Source organism: Entelurus aequoreus, linkage group LG25 (assembly GCF_033978785.1).
Source record: "Entelurus aequoreus isolate RoL-2023_Sb linkage group LG25, RoL_Eaeq_v1.1, whole genome shotgun sequence".
NCBI classification, from domain to species: Eukaryota; Metazoa; Chordata; class Actinopteri; order Syngnathiformes; family Syngnathidae; genus Entelurus; species Entelurus aequoreus.
In genome coordinates this window covers 5,320,351-5,331,112 of record NC_084755.1, presented here as the reverse complement: position 1 = coordinate 5,331,112, position 10,762 = coordinate 5,320,351, and the positions used below count along the sequence as shown (strand labels likewise).

Genomic DNA, 10,762 nt, shown 5'->3' with positions numbered 1-10,762 from the left:
TGATATTGCCCTGTTTCTGCTTTGTCTGCGTCACGGTACTCGATGTTCTGGACACAAACACTTGATACGAGACGACTCGCAATCCAAGATTGCAAGTTGTCCCTTTGCACGGATAGAAAAGTACAACTTCAGCACAATTGATAATAACTATAGCAACGGCCTTTAAGCATAAGAGTTGTGTGATAACTTACACATAATTATTCTAACATGCAGACTTATTTAAGTGAGGATGTTGTAGTATCCGGGGCATCACCACGGAGATCTTTTCTTTTTTCATAATAATAAACAATTTTTCATAATAGTAAAAAACAATTCCTCGCGGCTTGCCGTAATTTAAATGGTAAATGGGTTATGCCTGTATAGCGCTTTTCTACCTTCAAGGTACTCTTTAACACTATTTCCACATTCACCCATTCACACACACATTCACACACTGATGGCGGGAGCTGCCATGCAAGGCCCTAGCCACGATCAGGAGCAAGGGTGAAGTGTCTTGCTCAAGGACACAACGAACATGACAAAATTGGTAGAAGGTGGGGATCGAACCAGGAACCCTCAGGTTGCTGGCACGGCCACTCTGCCAACTGCGCCACGCCGTCCCCAATTTAAGTAACTGATTGACCGACCGAAACAACCAATCACAGACCGATCCACAAATGATTGTGCCTAAATCTAGACAACGACGGAAGGCACCACGCCATGTAAACCAATCAGACGTGGCATAAGCCGGTTTTAGGTTTAGTCTCTATCTTTCACACACACTTCAGCACAGTGTTGTCAACTTGGCGACTTTCTCGCTAAATAGTATTTTTCCAACTCTTCTTAGTGACTTTCTTTCCCATAAGCCGTTAGCGACAAATCTGGCGACGTTTGTGGATGTTTTGGAGACAAGAAAGCGCGTATCAATCATTCTAATGTCCTCAACATACAATGAATGCTCTTAGACAGCTTGTACTGAAAACGTTCATGTCAATGAGCCAGTCAATAGATTTGGTTTGTTCGCGAAACTCCCAACCCTTGGGTCTTTTGATCAAATTTGACACGCTAACATTTAACAATGTAGAACAAACAAAAAATAGAAATAGACTAAGACTAAACAGAAGAAAATTAATTTACAGTTCTAACTGCAAGCTTTTTTTGTAAAAAAAAAAATTTGTGGTTCTGTTTTTCCATTTACTGTAAAATGTTGTAAAAAAAAAAACCCAACAACACTATTCTACTGTAAAAATTTGTAAATATAAAGATTTTTACTGTAAAATAGACAGTCTACTTAAAACAATTGATATAATTAATACTGAAATCCAATTCCTACATTATCCACTGTTACAAGTGATAACTGCCATGTGGCCCTCAATGAAAACCACTTTGTGTCCCTTAGTGTCATCTGAAAAGGTAAATAAGTTTTTTTGTTTAAAGGGCTACTGAAAGCCACTACTAGCGACCACGCAGTCTGATAGTTTATATATCAAAGATGAAATCTTAACATTGCAACACATGCCAATACGGCCGGGTTAACTTATAAAGTGACATTTAAAACTTCCCGGGAAATATCCGGCTGAAACGTCGCGGTATGATGACGTATGCGCGTGACGAAGTCAGAGTAACGGAAGTTATGGTACCCCGTAGAATCCTATACAAAAAGCTCTGTTTTCATTTCATAATTCCACAGTATTCTGGACATCTTTTGCAATTTGTTTAATGAACAATGAAGGCTGCAAAGAAGACAGTTGTAGGTGGGATCGGTGTATTAGCAGCGGACTACAGCAACACAACCAGGAGGACTTTGTTGGAGCGCTAGCCGCGCTAGCCGCCGACCTCACCTTGACTTCCTACGTCTCCGGGCCGCCAAACGCATCGGGTGAAGTCCTTCGTCCTTCTGCCGATCGCTGGAACGCAGGTGAGCACGGGTGTTGATGAGTAGATGAGGGCTGGCTGGCGTAGGTGGAGAGCTAATGTTTTTAGCATAGCTCTGTGAGGTCCCGTTGCTAAGTTGCTAAGTTAGCTTCAATGGCGTCGTTAGCACAGCATTGTTAACCTTCGCCAGCCTGGAAAGCATTAACCGTGTATTTACATGTCCACGGTTTAATAGTATTGTTGATTTTCTATCTATACTTCCAGTCAGGGGTTTATTTTTTTGTTTCTATATGCAGTTAAATCACGATGCTATCACGTTAGCTCGTAGCTAAAGCATTTCGCCGATGTATTGTCGTGGAGATAAAAGGCACTGAATGTCCATTTTGCGTTCTCGACTCTCATTTTCAAGAGGATATAGTATCCCAGGTGGTTTAAAATACAAATCTGTGATCCACAATAGAAAAAGGAGAGAGTGTGGAATCCAATGAGCCAGCTTGTACCTAAGTTACGGTCAGAGCGAAAAAAGATACGTCCTGCACTGCCTCTCAAGTCCTTCACTGTAACGTTCCTCATCTACGAATCTTTCATCCTCGCTCAAATTAATGGGGTAATCATCACTTTCTCGCTCCGAATCTCTCTCGCTCCATTGTAAACAACGGGGAATTGTGAGGAATACTAGCTCCTGTGACGTCACGCTACTTCCGCTACAGGCAAGGCTTTTTTTTTTATCAGCGAGCAAAAGTTGCGAACTTTATCGTGGATTTTCTCTACTAAATCCTTTCAGCAAAAATATGGCAATATCGCGAAATGATCAAGTATGACACATAGAATGGATCTGCTATTCCCGTTTAAATAAAAAAAAAATCATTTCAGTAGGCCTTTAAACAACTGTTTGAAGGAAAAGTAAATGCAGATGTAAAGTGTGCACTATATAAAGTTGTTTATTCATGTGATTACTACCTTTTGCTACATAATTGCAAATACTTGAATAAAATGTGCACTTACATCTTACTGTACTTACTGTACTTACCAAGTGTTGAGCACATCAATGACTTGCAGTTAAGTGAAACATTTAAAAAGTTCCTGGATTACATTCCGACAACAACATTGAAATTGTTTTTATTATTGGGGTATTTTGTTAAGCAAATTTTAATTGTGAAAGCGACTAATAACCTGTGATTAATCACAACTCAAGAGCGGGATTAGTCTGATTAAAAATATCAATCCTTTCACAGCCCTAATATTTAACTCTGTATTTGCAGTCTGTCAGAATATATATTTTTATTTTTTTTGCTACCTCAACACATCGTTGTCCCCACATCTGGGGATTTGGGACCTGTTCCCCCGAGTACTGGCCTCAGAAGACTTGGGAGACACGATGAAGGACAACACAGCAACAGAAAAAGATGTTATTTGTTTGTGTTGGTCTGCCACAAATAGATTTGGGGCTAACTGTTGGCCCTTGCTCATGAACACATGACGATGGTGCTGTCAGTACAAGACAGTACAACTCTGCCAGAGCATAAGAAGACTTTGCAGGAGGATTCAGTGTTACCAACTGGACTATTCCCACCCCCTAGATCAGGCCTGGGCAATTATTCTGACTCAGGGGCCAAATTTAGAGAATAAAAATGTGTCCTGGGGTACGGTATATCTATGTTTTAGGAAAACTGATACAAAACCCCACAATAAAGTCTGATTGAATGCTAAAAATGCTATTACAGACCACCTTAAAAACGGAGTGGAATTTAAAAATTTTCTATGAAGGATAAAACCCTGAATTTTGACAAAATATGAACATCACACCCCCTCTCAATCCACATGTTTTACAATCAAGCCAAATGCAACAAAAATGCAACAAACACAGTGAAATATGAACGTGAAGGGTAAAAAAAAACAAAAAACATCTACAATCTGATATATGTGATATATCACTAAGCTTTAGAACTTTTTTGAAAAAATCATTTCAGGCTCTGGAACCACTCTGTGGAAACACTCCCCACCCACACTGCTTGGTACCTCGTCTGAGCTGCTGTGACGTAGATTACCATAGTAACTAATAGGGTTGTACGGTATACGGGTATTAGTATAGTACCGCGATACTACTACTACTAATAATAATAATACTAAGGGACGGTGTGGCGAAGTTGGTAGAGTGGCCGTGCCAGCAATCGGAGGGTTGCTGGTTACTGGGGTTCAATCCCCACCTTCTACCATCCTAGTCACGTCCGTTGTGTCCTTGGGCAAGACACTTCACCCTTGCTCCTGATGGGTGGTGGTTAGGAACCTTGCATGGCAGCTCCCGCCATCAGTGTGTGAATTTGTGTGTGAATGGGTGAATGTGGAAATAGTGTCAAAGCGCTTTGAGTACCTTGAAGGTAGAAAAGCGCTATACAAGTATAACCCATTTATCATTTAATGAATCATATTCGGTACCATACCGCTTCTGAAAAGTATCGGTCCGCCACACCCTAAGATTTTTTGTTAAAATAAAGCCAATAATGCCATTTTTTCTGGTCCCCTTTATTTATAAAAGTACCGAAAAGTACCGAAAAGTATCGAAATAATCTTGGTATCAGGACAACACTAGTCACTCAAATATCATGCAAAAGCGCAGATTCCAACCATAGAAAGACTTAGTATAGTTCAAGACTGGCAGCTACACCAGATTGAAAAGCGTAACGGGCCGCATGTGGCCCCCGGACCTTAGTTTGCCCAGGTCTGCCCTAGATTGAACCCTGATTGATTGAATGAATCACTTGAGGGGAAATAAACATATTCTATGATATCCTTCCCAGATCAACTTCCTGATCTTCATCCATATTATCAAAATCCTCGTGTCCAAGCTGAGAGCACACCAAATGAGATACACAGACTACAAATTCAGGTGAGTTCCAATTGACATCGACTCTTTCAAAATCTGACTCTCAAACTCTGGACTGCATCGCAGGTTGGCCAAGTCGACCCTAACGCTCATCCCTCTGCTGGGTATCCACCAAGTGGTCTTTATTTACGTCACTGACGAGGCCACCGAGACCACCATCGGTTTGCGCCTCACCAAGTTGGTCATTGACCTTTTCTTCTCCTCCTTCCAGGTACACAAGCAATGTGCAAGGAGTCCAAATGTCTGCTGTGTGTGTATGAGAGAGAGCCTACTGGGTCAGAAGTAGTTTGGACGCTTACAAGGAAGTTTAGGGTTCCTAGAGTGGCCATAATGGTACCAAACCAGCTCATAAATGGAACCAAAACCATCAGGTTTCTTGCACTAGCCCATGACTAAGCCTGCCGGGCGAGATTACGTGAACATAGTTTGCTGCTTAGTGGCTCTGTCACATGACCATTGACCGTTTGGCCACCAGGCCAAGACGATGTCTGGCCCGTAAGGCGGTTAAGGTTTCTGATCTTATTACAGTGACAGCAGAGGGGTGCTAAGAGAGAACCACCAAGTCACTGTGGACATGTCTAGCCAGAAGACCTCCACTGATACTTGACACGTAAACACTAGGTCATACGCCAAGGGGGTAAGGGAAGGACCTCTATGCAGAATCCAAGTGTGAACATTTTACTTAAAGGGTGTGGAAACTAAACAGTATGCCATACAGACCTGGATTTATAGTCAATTTATTACTTAAGTATATGAAGTTTTGACGGGGCCGCTTCTATTTTGACCGGCACAGCTTTTATAGACTTTATGGTATTAGTAATGCGCTGGTCGTTTCCTCAAGAAGCAAACAGAACTGTGGAGGCAGTGTGCAGGTAGGACAATGATTTATTTTTCACTGCATGTCCTCTTACATCTCTAGAGGACCTGTATAAGAGACACTGCAGCATCCTCAGGGACTCATCCCACCCAGGTCACCACTGGCTTCAACTCTTGCCCTCAGAGAGTCGCTATAAGACCATCAAAGCAAGGACAAATAGACTGAAAAACTGTTTCTATCCTAGAGCTGTTATTGCCCTAAACTCTGCACTTACCTGAACACTCACCACTTTATTAACTTGCTTAACTCTGATAGAGATCTGCCTGTGCAGGCCAGCCGGGAGAAAATAGTCTTCCCAACGTGTCCTGGGTCTTCCCCGTGGCCTCCTACCGGTCGGACGTGCCCTAAACACCTCCCTAGGGAGGCGTTCGGGTGGCATCCTGACCAGATGCCCGAACGGCTTTACTCTGAGCTCCTCCCAGATGACAGAGCTTCTCACCATATCTCTAAGGGAGAGCCCCGCCACCCGGCGGAGGAAACTCATTTGGGCCGCTTGTACCCGTGATGTTGTCCCTTCGGTCATAACCCAAAGCTCATGACCATAGATGAGGATTGGAACGTAGATCGACCGGTAAATTGAGAGCTTTGCCTTCCGGCTCAGCTCCTTCTTCACCACAACGGATCGATACAGCGTCCGCATTACTGAAGACGCCGCACCAATACGCCTGTCGATCTCACCATCCACTCTTCCCTCACTCGTGAACAAGACTCCGAGGTACTTGAACTCCTCCACTTGGGGCAGGGTCTCCTCCCCAACCCGGAGATGGCACTCCACCCTGTTGTTATTAGCCAGAACTAAGGGAGTCAAATTAAAATAAAACATGACAAAGACGACCAAAGAAAATCTATAATCAGGTCATGACTGATTTTCCGTGAGGGGATTATTAAAGTACAGAGTCTATTTATCTCGGTTAAGCAAATGGTGAAGCGTAGCTCAGGAATCCAACGGTATACCAAGGAACCTAACTTGTTGCATGGAGCAAACAAGACAGCCAGACCAAACGTGGCACTAAGCAGGAATAAAAAACTCTCTGGTTGGTGCCCAGGAGTAGGTGAGTGTCCCGAACACTAATCAGAGGCAAGTGAAAATAATCAGCACCCATGGCAACTAAGAAACACAAACCCAGGGGTGCTGAAAACAGAACTAAGGGAGTCCAATTAAAATAAAACATGACAAAGACGACCAAAGAAAATCTACAACCAGGTCATGACTGATTTTCCGAGAAGGGATTATTAAAGTACAGAGTCTATTTATCTCGGTTAAGTTGTATCCATGTTGTCTACTAAATGGCATTAATGCACTTGATGTCTCCTCAGGGTCTCCTGGTAGCCATCTTGTACTGCTTCGTCAACAAAGAAGTGAGTTTCCTGCCGTCCTATCGTCAACTCTTCCCCAATCGAGTCGCGGATAACCTTCACCTTCTCCGGTCACGGATCACCTTCGCCTTCTCCGCAGGTGCAGTCCGAGGTGCTGAAAAAGTGGAAGCGCTGGAAGCTGGGCCGCAACATCGAGGAGGAGTACCGCCACACGTACAGCAACATGCCCAACACCAAGACAGGAAGCCTGCTCAACCACGTCTCGCAGCCACCGCCCCAACTCCCCGAGCGGGCCACGTCCATCTGCTCCCCCGAGGAGTGGCACATGCTGGTGGCCAACGGGGGCGGGGCCGACCACGGAAAAGCGGCGGGCCAGCGCGGCTCCCCGCTGCACGAGGGCACGGTCGGTCACTACACCGCGGTGGAGGACATGGGCGTTGTGGACAAGAGCAGGAACCTGGAGGGCCTCCAATGAAGGACGCCCCACTTAAGTCAGTACTGAGCAGCTCTGACGGACACAGTCAGCGGGCGAGTGCGTGGCCCCCGCAGCCTGCGTGGCCCCGCAGCCTGCTGGGGACCTGCTGGCTGCGAGTGCGTGGCCCCCGCATACTGCTGGGGACCTGCAGGCTGCGAGTGCGTGGCCCCCGCAGCCTGGTGGGGATCTGCAGGCCTCCCTCAAGGCAAACCGAGCCATGTAAAATAATACTTTTTGGAATCAGCAATTCAAAGACTTTACATAAGAAGCCTCTGAGTTGCAGTGCTGAAGGCCAAAGTGGATCTTCAACTGTAGACCTGGTCTGGCTTTTTTGTTGCAGGGTTGAAATAAGGCGGTACAAATCTAACAGCAGAAATGCTAACCTCAGTGAGGATGTTCCTGGTCAATCCTGACACGTATTGTCACCTCAATTTTATTTTTTATATATTCTGTTTATTTGCAAATGACTTTACACTCTTTTTTTGTTTTTCTGGCAAGAGTGGAGCAGAAACTGGGCTTTCGATGTGTATCAGTCAATCTATTGTGCTATACAAGCTGCACACTGACTACTCTAAACAGTGTATCCAAGCTGACTGTTGTCCTTTAAAGGGGAACTGACTGCACTTTATTGGAATTCGGCCCGTCGTTCACAATCATTATGAGAGACACGACGACGGATGGATTCTTTTGTTATTGCATTCTAAATATGAAATAGTTGTAAATAAAAGTCTGATGGGAGCTCCACTATTCCTTCCAAAAAAATCCGATAAATAGCCATTCAAAAAGCGCCAATAATACTGAATTAACGTTTGGTAAATATTAACAAGTATTAGTGATATTGTTATTAGAAGTGCTAACGCAGACAAACTATTTAGAGCGGCATCGTTCACATCATCGAGTGATCTGCTGCTTCCTCGCTTCCCTGCTCCCTGTAAGCTTATTCTAGATCATAACTCATGCCTCTCACCTGAAAAATAGACGGCTGAGAATATAATCCAACAAGTTGGGACACTTTGGCAGCCCTTTCGGACCTGAAACAGTCAAGGACGACACGAAAATCACAACCGTTTCTTTGCCAGGATTGACACATTTTTCATCTAAATGGGAATATATACTTACATCATGTATATATTACATGTTATTATGAATGTTACTATATTACATATAATACTTACATCATGTATATATTACATGTTATTATGAATATTACTACATGACATATATACTTACATCATGTATATATTACATGTTATTATGAATATTACTACATTACATATAATACTTACATCATGTATATATTACATGTTATTATGAATATTACTACATGACATATATATACTTACATCATGTATATATTACATGTTATTATACATGTTACTACATTACATATATACTTATATCATGTATATATTACATGTTATTATGAATGTTACTACATGACATATATACTTACATCATGTATATATTACATGTTATGAATATTACTACATGACATATATATACTTACATCATGTATATATTACATGTTATTATGAATATTACTACATTACATATATATATATACTTACATCATGTATATATTACATGTTATTATGAATATTAATACATGACATATATATACTTACATCATGTATATATTACATGTTATTATACATGTTACTACATTACATATATACTTACATCATGTATATATTACATGTTATTATACATGTTACTACATGACATATATACTTACATCATGTATATATTACATGTTATTATGAATATTACTACATGACATATATATATACTTACATCATGTATATATTACATGTTATTATGAATGTTACTAGATACTACATACTGTATACACTTACATCATGTATATATTACATGTTATTATAAATGTTACTAGATAGATGGATAGTACTTTATTGTTTCCTTCAGGAGAGTTCCCTCAGGAAAATGTAAATGTTTTTTTTACATGACATATACACTTACATCATGTATATATTACATGTTATTATGAATGTTACTATATTACATATATACTTACATCATGTATATATTACATGTTATTATACATGTTACTACATGACATATATACTTACATCATGTATATATTACATGTTATTATGAATGTTACTATATTACATATAATACTTACATCATGTATATATTACATGTTATTATGAATATTACTACATGACATATATACTTACATCATGTATATATTACATGTTATTATGAATATTACTACATTACATATAATACTTACATCATGTATATATTACATGTTATTATGAATATTACTACATGACATATATATACTTACATCATGTATATATTACATGTTATTATACATGTTACTACATTACATATATACTTATATCATGTATATATTACATGTTATTATGAATGTTACTACATGACATATATACTTACATCATGTATATATTACATGTTATGAATATTACTACATGACATATATATACTTACATCATGTATATATTACATGTTATTATGAATATTACTACATTACATATATATATATACTTACATCATGTATATATTACATGTTATTATGAATATTAATACATGACATATATATACTTACATCATGTATATATTACATGTTATTATACATGTTACTACATTACATATATACTTACATCATGTATATATTACATGTTATTATACATGTTACTACATGACATATATACTTACATCATGTATATATTACATGTTATTATGAATATTACTACATGACATATATATATACTTACATCATGTATATATTACATGTTATTATGAATGTTACTAGATACTACATACTGTATACACTTACATCATGTATATATTACATGTTATTATAAATGTTACTAGATAGATGGATAGTACTTTATTGTTTCCTTCAGGAGAGTTCCCTCAGGAAAATGTAAATGTTTTTTTTACATGACATATACACTTACATCATGTATATATTACATGTTATTATGAATGTTACTATATTACATATATACTTACATCATGTATATATTACATGTTATTATACATGTTACTACATGACATATATACTTACATCATGTATATATTACATGTTATTATGAATGTTACTACATGACATATACTTACATCATGTATATATTACATGTTATTATACATGTTACTACATGACATATATACTTACATCATGTATATATTCCATGTTATTATGAAAGTTACTATATTTCATATATACTTACATCATGTATATACTACATGTTATTATGAATATTACTACATTACATATATATACTTACATCATGTATATACTACATGTTATTATGAATGTTACTATATTTCATATATACTTACATAAAACCCTAATGGAGAT

The 10,762-nt window shown here is 39.3% G+C and overlaps 1 protein-coding gene across 1 annotated transcript in view; it reads left to right on the top strand.

Annotated features, from left to right (window-relative positions):
• gcgra (glucagon receptor a) overlaps positions 1 to 9,831 on the top strand; it is a 102,574-nt gene extending 92,743 nt beyond the window's left edge. Inside the window, exons 11-14 of the mRNA XM_062036698.1 lie at positions 4,653 to 4,741; positions 4,805 to 4,949; positions 6,933 to 6,974; positions 7,072 to 9,831. Of these exons, the coding sequence (XP_061892682.1) occupies positions 4,653 to 4,741; positions 4,805 to 4,949; positions 6,933 to 6,974; positions 7,072 to 7,407 (612 nt within the window). The 3' untranslated portion in view covers positions 7,408 to 9,831. The remainder of the gene's footprint in view (positions 1 to 4,652; positions 4,742 to 4,804; positions 4,950 to 6,932; positions 6,975 to 7,071) is intronic.
• Positions 9,832 to 10,762: the final 931 nt, after the last annotated feature.